Source organism: Tympanuchus pallidicinctus, unplaced genomic scaffold, assembly GCF_026119805.1.
Source record: "Tympanuchus pallidicinctus isolate F22 unplaced genomic scaffold, pur_lepc_1.0 scaffold3, whole genome shotgun sequence".
NCBI lineage: Eukaryota > Metazoa > Chordata > Aves > Galliformes > Phasianidae > Tympanuchus > Tympanuchus pallidicinctus.
The window spans coordinates 37,800,269-37,817,343 of record NW_026294747.1 but is presented as its reverse complement, the minus strand read 5'-3'; the positions used below and the strand labels follow the sequence as shown (position 1 = coordinate 37,817,343).

General features: G+C 41.2%; 1 protein-coding gene across 3 annotated transcripts in view; it reads right to left on the bottom strand.

The window, feature by feature from the left end:
* The window catches only part of GPATCH2L (G-patch domain containing 2 like), an 81,639-nt gene that overhangs the window by 34,618 nt on the left and 29,946 nt on the right, over nucleotides 1-17,075 (bottom strand). Inside the window, exon 10 of one of the 3 annotated variants that reach the window (XM_052696045.1) lies at nucleotides 5,052-15,204. The exons of 1 other annotated variant lie outside the window; for it this stretch is intronic. In XM_052696045.1, coding sequence (XP_052552005.1) covers nucleotides 15,008-15,204 — 197 coding nt within the window. In that variant the 3' untranslated portion in view covers nucleotides 5,052-15,007. Of the gene's footprint in view, nucleotides 1-5,051; nucleotides 15,205-17,075 lie in introns of those variants that run through there. One more of the 3 variants, XM_052696047.1, reaches the window with a different exon arrangement.

Genomic DNA, 17,075 nt, shown 5'->3' with positions numbered 1-17,075 from the left:
AAGCAGTCAGGCCACATGTTAGCAGTTAGCGAGCGCATTCCAGAGAGACAAGCCATCCTCATGACATCCTTCTTTGTCCGTTCCCACTGCATGAAGAAACATGCCAAATCTTTTGCTCTAGTAGCTGTCTAGGAAGCTATGTTGATTATTACCAGCTAATGTTCCACTTCCTTACTGAAGAGAGGAGAGGAGGAGAAGTGGCAGAGGTGGCCTTAGAAAAAGAAAAAAAAAATAGCTCCCCTTTTCAAAATTTATTATCTTAACATACTCCCTTGCAACCATTCTGAACAGATGGGCTGTGATGACATAGGGCTCTCAAGATGCTGGCTCCTCATAATCAAACTATACAAATCCATGCACATTTTCTCTTGATTGAGTTCTCTTTGAATTCTCTCTTACAGGTGCACGGGAGACCTCCAATCTCCAAAAGGGCCAACTAAGGATGTGTGGCATTCCACACACAGCTCAGCATTGCAAAGCAGGGCTGGAAGCCGCAGCACATGCCTTAGTATTTAACCCAGATGTTGCACCTTAGACCCTCTAGGTGCTCTGTGAACCCTGCACAAGGAATCAGTCTCCTCTCCCCCATGGTAGGAACAGAGGCCATTTTCTTGTCTGTTACACCTACAATGCTCTTCAAGCCGGCTATGGATTCAGCTCATATTCACTATTTCACTTCTTCTCTCTGCTTTAATTTCTTCCTCTTCCTCCTATATATACAGCCCACATTCTCTTATCATTTCTGCATGCCCCTCTACCCTTCTGGTCATCTCCAGCAATTGCACTCTCCTGGCCTAGGTGCCACACTTACTACCTCAAACACCACCTGTTCACCCAAACATACCATGTCTGCTAAAAGCACCCTCTGCCAACACCATGGCTAGCTCATCCTCCTGCCTTCAATTGCACCTTCTATCTAGCTCCTCATCCCCCTCAAAAAATTTGGCATCACACTTGAGCACAGAGATGCACACAGAGGCATTGACATCTACTCCTTGCCAGGCTCCCACTTAACAAAACCCATTTTCATCCTTCCCTCAGAATTGCTCCTGCAGTCTGTGCCAAGTCACCCCCATCCTTCTCAAAGCACACTGTTACTTGGACTTCTTTCAACAGCAGCTAATGCAAGACATTACAGCACAGAAGCTTATAGCAACAACCAATGCATAAACAAAATCCAGACACATGAGAGAACACACTGTCAGCATTTAATAATGAACACTGATTGCAAATAGGGGGATGGAGTTCTCCATTCCTGTTTTTTCAGCAGCCAAAAGCCATCCAAGCCAAGAGACGCAGCCATTCACAAACCCGGATCCGCTAATAACGGAATGGACCTCACTCAGGGGCTGACTGCCTGCCCCAGGCCTGCTTGGTATCCATCTTACCCACCAAACAGACAGCCTCTTGGAGCATTCTGTCATACAAATACAAGGGCCTTAGAGAAGCAGGTTCAAAAGCCCTTTGGGCTTGCTGTGGATTTGCTCTGCAACCTTTGCAAAGTTCTAACTTCTGGAAATATCTTGTTGCTTGCCTTAAATCCCATCCCAAAATATTGTGGATCATGCTGGCGAGGGGCCTCAACATCCCAGTACCTCTAGAGAAAGCTACTGCAAAGGACAACAGGCTTCATAGTGTCACTTGAGTTGGAAGAGGCCCTTAAAGGCCACCTGGTCCACCTTCCCTGCAACAAACAGGGACATCTACAGATCTATCAGGTTGCTCAGAGCCTGGTCCAGCATGGCCTTGACTGTCTTCAGGGACGGGGCATCCACCACATCTTTGGGCAACCTGTTCCAGGCCTTCATTACTTTTATTGAAAAAACTTCTTCCTTACACCCAACCTAAATCTCCCGTTCTAATTTAAAACCACTTCCTCTTGTCCTATCTCCACAGACCTTGGTAAACAGTCTGTCCCCTTCTTTCTTGTTGCCCACCTTTAGATATTGAAAGGCTGCTCCCAGGTCTCCCCATGGTGAACAGCCCCAGCTCTCTCAGCCTGTCCTCACAGGAGAGGCGTTCCATCCTTTGGATCATTTTTGTGGCCCCCTTCTGGACAAGTTCCAACAGGCCCGTGTTTCCTGTTCTGAGGACTCACTGACTTCTTCAGGCAACATTCTCACTCACCAGAAAGGCTGGTTCTCATCATATACATTTCTTTCACTTTGCCCATCACCCATTACTCTGAACAGACAAATCATCCCCTAAGAGATCCACCAGAAAGACACTTGGGGTTCTCTAAAGCAGACCAGCTCTATCCAGCCGCAGTCCCTTTTTAGGAAACACATGCAGTTATCTCAGAGGAAATGTCCCTTCTTACCTGAGCTAGAGATGGTGTAAAACCCCATCAGGAGCACCTGGGAGATGAGTCTCGCAGCCTTGGACTGTTCAGCAAGTTGCTGAACCCCTTGAGAAAGTGGGGTAGCAGCCACAAGCCTGCAAGCAACTGAGCAAAAACGAAGTGGAGCTGCCTGCTGAGGGAGCCTTCCTCGTGGCCAGGCAGCCCCTCCCCCAGCCCTCAGGCCTGCTCTGCCTCTGGCACTCCTCATGCACACCAGCTGAGCCAATCAACTGATCACGCCAGCAGAAAGCAAGGTTTTTGTGTTTGAGGTTTTGTTGTTGCTTGTTGTTTTCCTCCTGTTAAGAGGCTACTGCTACTCAGAGGGGTGACCCCAAGGAGTGCCAGGGTGCAGTGCAGGATGTTACAACCAGGCCTGGGAAGACAGGGTGGGAATGGTGGTACAAAGTTTCCTCTTTCAGCTGTGATGACCTTGCATTTCACTTCATGGCACTACACTTCACATTTCCAAAAAATATAACGTCCCTAATTTTACAGTCAGTTGTGAAGACTTTGCAAGATGTATTTGGATAAGAAAATAGCAACAAAATGGAAAGTCAACACTCTTCCAAGTTTCTATCTGCTGCAGGGTTTCAGCTCCAGCACAAACATTCCAGGTGTCGGAAGCCCTCTGAGTGCCCTGCAGCTGAGCTTCCTGATCCAATCTGTCCAGCTGCATATGCAGTCTACACTGCATGCTGGTGTTCTCTCCACTGTACTCCTCAAGTGGACCTTAACCTACACCACCCTATTCCATCTCTCAGTCCCCCTCAGTACCCATCCTTCCCCTTTTGAGCCAGGCGTTGCAGTTACTGAGGACAGCCTCCAGAGAGTCCTAGCTTTTGCCTGGCTTTGGGAATTCTTAGTTCTGATGTTTGTTGTTTTTCAAACAAGAACATTGCTTTAACCATGAGATTTCAGCCTCACCAACATCGACCAGATTTGCACTCTAGGGATAAAGACAGAAGAACTGTGATCTACTAACCTTCATACTACATTGCAAAGTCCACCTTTCATTCAGGTTTATGTTTAATGAGATGACACAAAGAGCTAAGTAATGAGATATAGTATTCACGTGGATATAAACTGCATAAGCAAAGGCCTTGTCCAGCCTGTCTTTTCCTCCCTACTCTGCCCCTTGCGCCTCACAGCCAAACCCCTTTGCCCTTGTTCTGACTCTTTCCTGATCCTCCCATCAGGTGACAATTTGAATTTTAAAGCCATTTACACTCCAAAAGGGGCATAATCAGATTTTTATCCCATACTTTTCTGATGTGACTTTTTTATTATGACATCAAGTACTGACCCATAATAAGGATCTAAATGCCCAGTTTAATATCTATTACCAGTATATGCAGATGCATATAAAATTATAGTATCACCACATAACTACACATTAACCTCTTGAGCTCCATGACAGACAAACTCTCCAGGGAACACTGTATTCCAATTTTCATTTACCAGCAGTTGCTCAGTGACAAGCAGTAGAAGTTGTACTCATCTGCACCCCAAAACTCAAAGTACTTGCAGAATGACAGGGAATACTCACGTTCTGAATATACTAGGTCTGCTGCTTCCAGTTCCCAGCTGTTTGTGATAAGCATCTGATACTTTCCCATGAGCAAATGCCACAGTTGCATTTAAATATGTATACACAAGTAGGTTGTAGCTTACCCAAAAACAATTTCCAGGTGTCAGCAGAGTTGTGTCTGAGCCACATGGCAGCCACAATTATTGCTTTAGAAGAGAAGGAATAGGGTGTACAATATCATATCACATGCCATCTTAAATGCTTCTGTAGCACAAAATATGCACTTTTGTTCAGGAAGAGCCCATTTAGCACAGGCGTATAGGTGCAGTGTGTAAGCAAGGGATAATGTGGTCCACAAAGCTTTATAGCAATGATACGGATACAAGTGCAGCTACCTGCCCCATCTCAAGATGTTTTTTGTGGAAATTCAAACATTCTGATTTCTGTGTTTCAGGTCCGTTGCATCTGTTTACATCAGAAATTGCGAATTCAGCTGCAAATAGAGTCTGTTAACCAGATCTGACACAAGAATTCTAATAAACATTGGAGAAAGGTGGAGATTTTTTTGGTTTAAGTTTTAAGAAAAAGAAGAAGGAAAAGTGCTGATTTCTTAACAAGATTTAAACCTGAGATTCAAAGGAGAAAACAGAACAAAATACAGGACAGGCAAAAATCAACACTGTTCTTAATGCCTTTCTCCTTCCGATACAGTTCAGATTATTGACTCTGGTTCCAAAGATGACCTTAGGGCAAAAACACACAACAAAACTTCTGAGATGTCACTTTCTACTGACCTGGGCACTGACAGGCAAGTCCTTAAATAACAGTTGGTTTTCTGCACTGTATAGTCATTGCTTTGGAGTTTAGGGAAGAGAATCAGAGAGTAACACTTGAAATGTCTATGCAAGACATTAGCCAACAGTCATATTGGCCTGTGGTGTTCAGGTAAAAGTATATGAAGTGTAACTGCTCAAGACCAAGTTTTCACCTACCTATTGTTCTTTCTCAAGTTGTAGCAGATTAACAACTTCACAGCAGATCTTCTGCCATACTATGCATTTGGTCTGCTCTTCCTTTTTCAACTCCTTTGAAGTCCAGGACCCAGAGAGAAAGCATATTTTTGGAAGCTAAAATATCCTGTGAAGAAATCCCAACACAAAGGGAATACATACCAACAACCCCTAGTGTAAAAATAAATTTTATAGTTGTATATATACATACATACACATATGTATCTGGATACATATAGAAATATTCAAAATTGAAGAAACGAACTGTTATCCTAATTCATCCCTTTGTGCATAACATTACAATGTTAATTCAAATGATCACACAGTTTATTTTCAACCAGAATCCAGCTTCACAGAGCACCAAACACAAACCTCTGGGGAGAGGAAGGTCAAGAACTGGATGAGATGGATCTTATTCGTTTACTGCTAAAGGCAGAAAAACCAAAGCAGGAGACTGTCAAACCAAAGCTATTGTGATGAATGCAAGTGACCAACAGCCTTGAAGATATGCTTGCCTGTTGCCATCTCTATGATGCCTGATCTCTATGATGCCATCTCTACGGTGCACTTGTATTCCTGTACATTTTCATGAGGTGTATATTCTCTGAGGTGCAAAAGTATGAAACAAAAAACAGAGAGACTCCAGCAATGAGCACAGTGTTCCTCACCTCACCGGTATGTTGTGACTGAATTTCCAGAATCTCTGGGCACTCACAGCTGTCAAAGAAGTTAGAAAAAATTATTTGAGTCTACAAAATTTACCAGTTCATTGGTAGCACATCCTGGGCCTCCCAAATTCAGAGACAATTCCTAATTATTGTTTAGATCTCAACGACTGAAACTCTTCTGTAAAATAAGGGTGACAATAATATCCAAATTTCTAGTGCATAAATAAATCCATTAACATTTTATATTACCATAGCAGGAGGCACCCTGAAGACACTAACAAGGAAATTACTTCTTCCCTCTTCAGAGTACAGTCTGGATGCTGTGCAATGAATACAGCCTGAAGTGTCTAAATGAAGAAAAAACAAACCCATGCAGCTGTACACTGAGTGAACCTAAGCTCTCCCACACTGAGGCAGGAACCCAATGTGAAAGGGAAGAACCCCAACTTTTGCTACTGCTTGACTACACTGTACTGTGATGTAAAAGGGCTGGCTGTACTAATTAGAGCAACAAAGTCCACCTGAATTATAACCTGGTTTGCCAACATGTGCAAGCATGAATCATTTTTTCTTCTTCTTTCCCTTGTTAAAGAATACACTTGCTTAAATACCTAAACAAATGGAAACCCAGGAAGTTGATGTCTGGAGTCATGCAGCACACCTACTGATGTGGTAAGGAGAATGGCCACCGGTTCCAGGGTAGCTCCATGGCAGCCCCTGTGCTGGCTGAGTGCAGAGCAGGGGCAGTCCCATGGATCCTGGAAATCTGTTCCACTACGCCACATTCCTACTCCCTGTTGTGTCCACAATATCCAAAAGAAGTAGAAAAGTAGAAAAGGTGCATGAAAGCCCCTCTGGAAGCTCACTTTCTTAGGCTCTTTTGTGGAGACACCGGATAGTCAAGAAAGAAACCATAGAATTTCTTTCACTCTCCACACAGCATTCAGCATTAAGAGAATCTTCGTCTCTGGCTTTCTGAAAACAGGAATGCAGATGTCCCCAGGGACAGGGGGAGACTGAGTGAAGTCCACATGTTTGCAAAGCATAGAGTGAAGCACGATGAAGAAAACTCCTAAGGCAATGTTGGTGAACCTTTTATGAAGGTCTCCAGCTCTTCAAATACGATGCTATTTTAAGGGTGTTTTATACATTCCATGTGTTTTTGTCTTCCTAAGGGCAGACCCCCTGTCTAAAATGTGCATAAGCTCTCCTCTTGTTCTCATCCTCAGATATCTCCCTGTTGTTCCCTCACCTGGATTGAATGAAATGAATGTCATTTAGCAGTCTGAAATTCTATTTCTCTTCAATAAAAAGCAACTACCAAGTATCCACCTTTACTGGAAAACTGCTTGACTTTAGTAGAGAACAAATCTTGCACTCCCAAATTTGAAATATCATTTATATAGGTGAGAAATCTCCATAAGTACATAGTTAGTCTACTTGTATTCCTGTGTATTTTCATGAGGTGTAAATTCTCTGAGGTGCAAAAGTATGAAACAAGAATGATCTGAAAAATACCAGTAGTAGAATAAAGCCACCACTTCAATAGGACCCAACAGCCAGCCCTGCTACTGAAGTTACCAGCAGCCCTTCAAATAAGAAGTCATTGCCCCATGCCTGCAAAACTAAGGGAGTGACAAAAGAAAAAAACAAAAAAAGTCAGCTTAAACAAAAAAAAAAGAGTTAAGAAATGCCCCAATTATCAAATGAAATATTTATTACTAAGAAACAAATGCAGATAGGTGGAAGACTGAAGCTGCTCTTAACTGTGAATATCTGACTACATTTTGATTATTACCCACAGCTGATCATGTTTGCTGAACTGGGGTGCTTCTCCTAAGAAATTCTATTCTTAAGAGCTCTTCTCTCCTTCCTCCCAGCAAAAATCAGCACATTTCACCAGAAACACTTCTCAGTTCTCACAGGTGCAGCTTGAAGGCGAGAGAGGAAAATCACCAGAGCTTTACAAACTGGAAAACAAATCAAATAAACAACAAACAACCCACGTGTAAGATTAAGAATTGGAAGTGGCTTCCAACGGATCTTGACCATTGTTTTTAAAATGTACCATCAGCTTGGGTTCCTGGGAACAGTTAATGTAGAAGGAGCTCTGTTTCATTCCTCGCACAAGCATGCAAGCTATCAATTTAGGGACACAAATGCACTCATGAGAAAATTCAACGTCCACTGCTAATTTGATCTTTGAAGCTGCTGCTATCACTGGAAAATACAATGATGTAAATCAGTCTTAAAAGGATGCTACTTTTGGCAAAATGAATATATATCCATTAAAATATCAGTTGAGACTGACCACTCATTTAAATGAAATCTTTTTTTGGGACTTGGCAAATCCAAAGTGGTGACTTGGAAGTGAAAGGATACTTAAGAAACTCTGGAATCATTTCAAGCTCCAAACAGGGAGCAACACCATTGCCTAGACATGACATCATGGCAAATTAGGAAACAAACAAAAATTACTGAGCAAAGAATGGACATGATGAGTTACCTCAAATCTTCACCCAAGCTTGCAATTCAAAGGAAAAAAAGCAATTCCTACAGACTCTCAGGTTGCTGTTTGTATTCAAGGTATTTAAGGAAACAGACGAGGAAGCAAAAAGATTATGAACCATGCCAATTCTGTACATCTACTTGGATATCACTGAACCTTTTTCCACCTCTCAGCTCACTTTGTATCAGATACAACAAATCTTTCATATATTGATTTATTTCCAGTTTCTATAATCAGAACAGAGATTCTGCAAGTCCCTTTTTCAGATAACACATCTTAAAGACAAAAGAATACAAACAATCTTATTTACATTTCCCCCAAAACAGACTCCTAAGAATGCAGAATCCAATACTTACTAAACAGTTAAACGTTGTGACCGCATAAAACAGTTTTGACATATACTATGTGGCTCTTTAGAGTACAGCTGTTTGTGAACCTCTGAGTAAGTCTGGGACAGAAGGAAGCCACAATGAAACTGATGGTGCTATGGCAAACTGTCTGGTGTTGCCAGACTTGAAAGAAAATTCAAAGGCTTCACCAGTGTGTGGGGGCTCTCAGGTCAGGCCAGAGCAGTCTCGAGTCAATGCACTCTCACATATAATTCTGGCCAACAACAAAAAAATGCTAGTATGAGACATTAACATTACGTCCCCAAGACTTGGGATGTGAATCATAAAATCATAGAACAGTGTGGGTTGGAAAGGACCTTAAACATGTAAGCAACAACTCAAATGTGGCACTGTGCTATCACTGGAACATTACGTTTATTTTGGAAAAGTGATAGTGTGAAATATTTTAAAGTTGCACTCTCTCTACAAGGTCACTGCTCCCTACCATTATAGAATATATTTCCAGAAAACTGTTTCTTGCAGAAGCACCATCTTCTCTCAGATGAGTGAGGCACGGCTCCTCCATGAGAAGAACCCTTCCATCTTGGTCTTTTAGTATGATAAAGTTACCAGCCATCACAGAAGGAAACCAAACAGACTAAGCTTTGAAATATTCTGAATTACAAGAACTTTTTATCCAACAGTGCACAGTAATACAGCTAAAGGAAACACAGTGCATTTTGGAATTGAAAAAAATGGGTATTATTCTTACTTTATAGGAGCCCATGCGTTGAAAAGCAAAACTTCAGATTCAGGGTCAGCTGACTGAATATTTTATTGCAGTTATGGCACTGTTTGGGCAGCAAGGACTATGATATTTGGCTATACAAATATATGAAGCATGAATAGCAACAGGGAAGCAAGATTTCCTACTTCTGTAAAGAATACACTAGAACACAAGGCAGATTAATGTGGAATACTGGAGATGTTCATGGAGGAAAGGAACTAACAGGCTGAATGACAAGTTTTATACTGTGAGAATTACATGGGTTAATGGATTAATCAGCACTTGTTGACTGTCAACAGATAGTTGTACACAACAAAGAAGCTAGTTGTAAAGGAAGAATAGGACTCTTCAACCTTGCTGAAAAAAGCATAACAAGAAAAAGTGTCAGGCTGTTGATACTTAGAGAAAAGCATTCCAAGCATATTCCAAGAGAAGATGCAATTTCCTAACTGAGGGGACAATTAATAAGAAAAATGACTACCAAGGAAAATGATCTAATCCTTAAAGTTTCTGAAGTCAGATTACATGTCCCTCTAAAATTATAATTAAACTCAGTTGCAGGAAAAGTACTATTGCTAAAAGGTTCACAGAAGTTTTCTTCAGTCTTGAAAAAAGTTTGTATTTTTTGAGACCAGACACTGGGGATACTGGAATGTAAAAGGGGCATATCACCATACAACTCATTTGTTTTTAAGTTACCTCTATGCATACAAATTTGGCACTGTAAGAAACAGAATACCAAGCGAGGCAGACTTCTGACCTGACCTAGTGCTGCTTCTCTTACACTCTTCATCCCAATTTCTTCAGAGATTACAATTAAATTAGAACAGCTCTGCAAAACCTCATGGTCATAATATGATCACACTCACAACACTGGCAGCTCTGCTTTAAAGACAATGAATGTACCTGATCACACATGCAGGGGTCAGCAATACTTTTTTGTGATTATTGTTTGCAGGTATATATATATTTTGCATCTTTCTTTGATATAACAGAATGTATCAGTCCATCTTCCAATTTTACCAGTTCTCTGAGTTGGTACAAGAAGTCTCCTTTCCAGGTATTCCAGCTGAATATCAACACACTGAAATCACACTAACAGCCACGTCTGCACTTGAGATGGAATTCCACCCTCATCAAAGCTGGGAAGCACATTTTGTCTCCACAAGTTGGTATGTCACCTGACCGCAGGCTAGACATGCATGGGTGTCCAGTGACGGTTCAGTCTCATATGCCTGTGACACAGTTCACTTCCTTAAAGAACAAGATGCTTTGGTGCAGTTAAGATTCTCTGTTCTCTCTCTGTGCTGAATTCTATTCTTGTACTGGGTAAATATTAATGGCCTCTGATAATTTTGCTTTCTTTATAGCAAGTAGTCCCTTACGTTTTTTGCCCTAAGCAGCAGCATCATATTTTTCCTGTATTTTGTAGTACAAAACCAGAATGCCTCAATGCAAACACGAACAGGACTAGAATGCAGGAGACAAAGACACAACAATACAGTATCAAAGTGAGAACAGAAATTCATTCTCCCTTGATGGTCTCCTATCCAGGGCTGTTAAATCACATTTTTTGAACAAATGACACATAATGGGTTTACTTTTGCTTCACCGAGATGCTCTCTGGCTAAGAAACTGTTCCTGAAGACATCAAAGCAAAGTCCTTATCTGCTTGACATAATTCCTTCTCAATTTCCAGTCACATACATCATGGCATCTTCTTTCTTCAGTACAGAAGGCAATTACAATAAAGAAGATTCTCAACGACTGTTCTTCACCAATTTCCTTCTCATCCTCTGCCCACTGAGCAGCTGTCTGCAACATCCACCAAGCAACAGAGCGAGCTTCTACAGTTTGAAGGGCAGCACTAAGCACCTCAATATCATTATTCAGGAACGCTAGCAAGACACACCTCTGCATAGTACAATCATGAAGCTAATTTATCATTCAGTAGCACTAGTCCCAGCCTCCTAGGAGTTTCTCTCCAACTACTGTTTTCCTGCCTCCTTCACTCTTCACTGTACCTTACCTTAAAATCATAAATTCATTCTTTAATTTGCACCCTCCCCCCCCCAGTATCTACCAAACTGGAATGTAAGCCTCACAAAAGCTCACTGGGCTACAAGAAATGTGCGAAGAATAACTACTGAATGTTCTCCTCCTAGCTCTGGCTTTCTCTTCCACTACATATAAACGTTCTTGTACATAAATAAAGCCCTCTTTGCGTAAGAACGCCATTATGAGCTGGTCTTTATCACTTTGCAAACCTGTAGCAATTGCATGACGTTCCCAATAACAGACGCAGGAAGGAGAATACATTATGCCGCTTTATAGAAATGCAACGAGGAGGAAATGGGATTGATAGGCTAGTCAGCCTCACCTCTGCCCCTCCTAGGTTTATTGAGCAAGTTCTGCAAGCCATTTCCAAGCTTCAAAGGACAAGAAGGTGGCTAGGAGAGGCAGTCAGATTTATGAGGTATGAATTTGACTGCCTTCTAGAATGAAATGCTAGTGGAGGGCAGTGAATGCTGCTTACTTTGATTTCAGCAAACCTCTTGATGCAGTTTCTCACAGCATCATTATAAGCTGTACTGGGGAGCTCTGCGTGCAGCCCAGTGAGGTTGGTGAGAAACTGGTTGACCTGTCAAGCTCAAGGAATGACCAATGGTTTGAAATCTACATGGTAGCAAGGTATGAAAAGTGTGCCTCAGAAGACAATACTGGGATTGATGCTATTCTGTGTTTTCATGAATGATGCGGAGAAAGAAGACAGAACAAACTCTCAACAATAACAGAAAAACAGACATACTGGAGAGAGTTGCTGACATGCAAGAGGTACCACCCAGAGGGACCTTGACAGACTGAACGAGTAAGCAGACAAAAACCTCCTGAATCTCACCCAAAGGCAGGTACAGATTCTTGCATCTGGGACAGACTAGCCCTATATAAGACACTGGCTGAACATCAACTAGAGAGGAAGATAGATCTGGAAATAAGTGGGGAGTCCTGGTGGACAAGAAATGGAATACAAGTGAGTATTGCAAAACAACACAACTACTTCATTCATCAAAGAATGCTGCAAATATTGAAATCTGAATCAAGCTACTGAAGTATGACGATGAATTTAGATAAACCCTGGAGTAATAAGATGGAACATGACATGTGATTCATTTAGGTTGTCTGCCAGTCAGGAGAATCAAATTTGATCAAGAGCCTGATTGACCTACAAATGGAGTCTAACACAGAAATACTGAAGAGAGGGCAGCTGCAGGAATTTGAGTCTCCCCTCACTTTCAGGAAGTTGCAGTGGCAGGAAACACTATTTATCAAGACAAGGCCTGCTACGGTTGCTCTTCAGTAGTGCCACAGGTACATTCAAACTTTAAAGGCAAGTAAGACCTCCTAGGGAGCTTACAGTCTAAGCAAGGGCTTAACAAGATGAACAGCACTACTGACCTCAATAGGAAAATCTGATGATTTATCTTGCAGCGCCCCCAGAGAAAAATCATGTCAAGTCTGGTGTCTCTCCCAAGAGTGAGAGAAAGGCCACTAATTCCCTAAAACCTCACAACAACTTTCATAAAAGTTTTAAAATTGTCCTTAGATTACTGAAAAAGCAGAACTACTCCAAACAATCCTCAGAATATATCATACAATATCAGAATTGTTTTAAAAAGGGGGAGCACAAAAGGCCACCAATTAAAATTTCAACTGAATTGAAACAGAAGTGCATCTGTTGAACAGACTCAAATCGAGTGAAGTTTTAGAAGATCCTTCTTGAGATAAAAGCGTCTGAATTGCACAAATGCTCTTTTAGGGAGACTACTCCTTGTCACTGAAACTGGCTGCAGGTTAGGTTACAAGGTTCCCAAAACTAAAATTTATCTGCACACTGTCATAAGAAGGTGATCACCCTTGCCTTGCACATGCTCACAAGTCCTAGGCAGACAAGACACTACTTTTCAGTTCCAGACTATAGACCTCTCCCACTAACCCCCAAGCACCACTGAACCAAGCGCTTGAAGTACAAAATAAGACAATCCAGTAACTTTAAAACAGGAATACTCCTGTCTCCACAAAACCCCCACAGCCTGTCTCATAATCCGAACTGACCCCTGTACTCCTTTAGCAAGATAAAAGGGCTTTTCTTGATTCATATAGTTCTAAAATGTACCGCTAACAACAACAAAAAAAAACGTTTTGAGAGGGATTTGCATGGACAGATCTTACAGTTTGCTTGGGCTGCGAAACATAAATCCAATTTGGATCTCTCCCCAGGAATAAGCAGGTATTAGGGGATCAGAGATAGGCAGGATGTCTGTAATAGAACTGTATTTGTCAATCTGCATTTAGACTGAGCCATTCCATTTTTGTTTTGTATACGTTATGACCATTTAACATTTTAATACATAATTAAATATAAAATACCACCATATGCCCTTGCTATCAAATCTGTCCCTCAACTACTCATTTATAAAACAGAGGTAAACACGGCAAAACAATTAAAAAACCACTGCAAAAACAGTAAAAACAGTTCTAGGTGAACTTCCACATTCAGAATGAATTTTAGAAGCTTTAACAGTTCTGTCTGAAAGCTCCACCCAGTGAGGAAAGTAAAAACAACGGTATGCATACAAATATATCCTATTGATAAAAGACTTGAGAACCCGTGAGGTCACCGGTCCCTTGATACATCCTATACAGGTATATATTTTAAAAATGAACTCCAAAATATGCTGCAAATGGAATAATTGAAGTGTAATATGATACAGAATACAAAAAAAGTAGGAGAAATCACTACCCATATATACTGCAACATACAAGGTAACTGAGTATGAAGTGCAAGCATTACGTAGAGAACAGAATCTCTTCTGTGTATGCTGCAGAGTGACAATCATCAGCAGGTGGAGACACTTCCAACAGATAGAGCAGACAATACTTTCTGAAGGGAGCGAGAACATGAGACAGCTGTGGTCTGAACAAGGCCAAAAGTGCCCTGAATAGAAGTGATTCTTTGTTTTTTCATTCAGCTATCTGTTAACTTCAGTTGAAAATGTGCTGGGAAATTCTGACAATCACTTTTGAAGTTAAACACTAAGAAACAGAAGTTTGGTTTATCCTCTAACATACTTCAAATGTGTTGGAGGTCCAAGTTCCTTTCCATGACATCAGTTTGCACATTTATGTCCAACTGGTTCTCCCAAATCCTTGTCCAGGAAATTTAGGAAAGAACATGCAATACGCAAGCAAGACAGAAGACATTTGGAAAAAGACAGAAGGAAAAGGTCAAAGGGACCATGCTGCTAGTGGGCCAATGGCAATTTCTGAATTGACATGCACTGTACTCGTTTCATTAGAAGGAACATGGTTCAAGTTCATACACACAGCCTGAAACATTCCACAAACACAGAATTCTGCTTACATATTTCAACTTGTTATCACTCTCATTACCCAGCCAAGAAATCCTCCTGGCCTAGAAGAAATCAGGGGATGACTTCTGCCTCCTTCAGTAGCAGTGGGAACTTTCACCCAGAAAATGCCCAAATGCAGCAAACAAGCACAGAGTGCACAAAGATCCAAGATCTGAAACCCAAAAGATTCTGTACACAATCCATATGAATGAGTTGGCATCAGGTAAGGAGATGAACGCATAATAAATACAGCAATAGCAGGAACATTTTAAACAGTCACTGCAGTCCCAACGCTCGTTACCTGTTTTTAAACACAGATTCTGTCTGGATAATGGCGCACATCACGCACCAATACTGAGGATATCTCTACTGCCAAACAAGGTGTTTGGTGGAGAGTCAAACACGTCCAAAATCCAGCACGCTTTTACAGCTGCAAAGCTTCCTTTTGGCTGTATCCAGGCCTCTTCTCTGGCGGCATTTTAAAAAAGTTAGCGGAGGCAGCAATTGTGGCTTTCTCAGCTGCTGGTATTTTCCCTGTCCACTCAGGGTTCTGGGACCTCGGGGATGGTGGTGTTGCTGGTAGGTCTGACTCTGCAGCATCCATGTGCACAGATAAAGTTGCTGGAATATAAAATTGCAGAAAAGGGGGAACAGAGGAGGAGAGTAGGAAAAGGAAATAAAAAATGTTAGAACAAGAGACTTCATGGCAAACTCCTCATATACTTCAGTACTTATATATATATGAGGGTTTTATTTATTGAGTTCCTGCAAGTTCTGCTCCCTGCAAGTTCTTTGACGTATAAATACTTGATGGCATTAGCATCGTGGCCCTGATGATTTCCACATTCTGAACTTTCAGTTCCATTAGTCAAAGTTCCTACTGAAAAATCGAGAATTTCAAAGTCTCTGAAACATCGGCCATTTCCAGATTGCAAAGCTCAGAGAAGAAAACAGTACTGACACTGGTACTGACAATACCATGAACTTCCACATATATTCAACATGGTAAATCAGTTTACTAGAGCAAGAAGCTGCCTGCAATGCTAGGCTGGAATCCATTCTCATTTTCTCAACACGATCACTGGTTCAAAATGGAACAAGATACAACTAGCAGAAAAGATTCGCAGATCCACAGCTCAACTGAACTGTAACCCAAATTTCTAGAATGACCATAAGAAACCTGGAGATGTGACAGTTTACTTCCATTCTCAGTATTCTGAATTGCAAGCAGAACAGAGGAAGATAAAAACAAGAAATTGTCAGAAGAGTCTTTTGGGCAACCACAGGTTTTTCTGAACAAGCAACTGCTTCAGTACCCAACACATCATTTTTGCCTTGTATTCTCCCAACAGATAATAACTGCTTGTGTACTTTCATTACAAGCCGATTCTGCTGCTCTGTAGTGGATGAATGATAAAAAAAAGGCCACAGCAAGCCTCAACTAGAACACTGACTGCTTTGAAGTTTACATAAAAAGCCAGTATCAGTGGCTGAGGTTAGCAGTTAATGCACTTGGTAGACCCTGGAACCCAACAGTCTTGGTCATCTAAAACAGTGAGTCATTCATGCATCTACAATAACACAGCTGATAACACTACATGGCATGTTTTACTTTGAGCCTATTGATCTTCACCTGGAGGCAAGAGGAAATATGCAGGAAGAAACAGTAACAAAACAAGTGAAAAATCCTTAAATATTAATTACCACCAAAACTACACAAACGACACTCACTAGCAGTCTCCCCACCTTTGGCTTCTCCTTATGAGGTACCATCACACCATGAGTAGATGTATTAGCATTAGCAAGAAACCGAGCAGCAAGAGTCACTAACCTGCTGCTACTCAGACTGTTCTCTGATAAGCAGTTTCAGAAGCTGCTGACACCTTTACAAATTTTTTAATTAATTTATTTTACAAGTATGAACGCATACAAAGAGAAACAAAATCTATTTAAGAAGATTTTTCATCCAGATTCATCAGTGGGATGCCTGAATAAAATGTTGGTTATTTGGTTACCATGTGCACTGCTACATATACAGGTGGCTGAAACACACAACCACAGACACTAAACACATCAATATAAAGTTGGACAGTTGTTCGCTATGTGTTTCATGACCATACACACCTGTGGTCTACTCTAACAAATGGAAGACAGACACAACAATCTTTTTGAGATCCCTTTCAAGACAGAGAATAATTACAATGAGAATAAGGAAATACTATTTCTCAGACCACAATGCCACTGAGGAATTCACACAAAAAATATACCGCAATGGAGTCTAACAGAATACAAGGACACTATCAACAAATTCTGATGCCCCTAATCTTAGATCACTGAAAGTTTGAAGGCCCTTCATCACCACAGACTTTCCTGCTGTCTAGGCACTGGCTTTTGGTCCCTGAATTGGACAAACTTTTAATCTAATCTAGTACAGCCAATGTTTCTCCAGATCTCCTTATTCCTTGGCCAAATTACATCAGTTGGACTTTTGA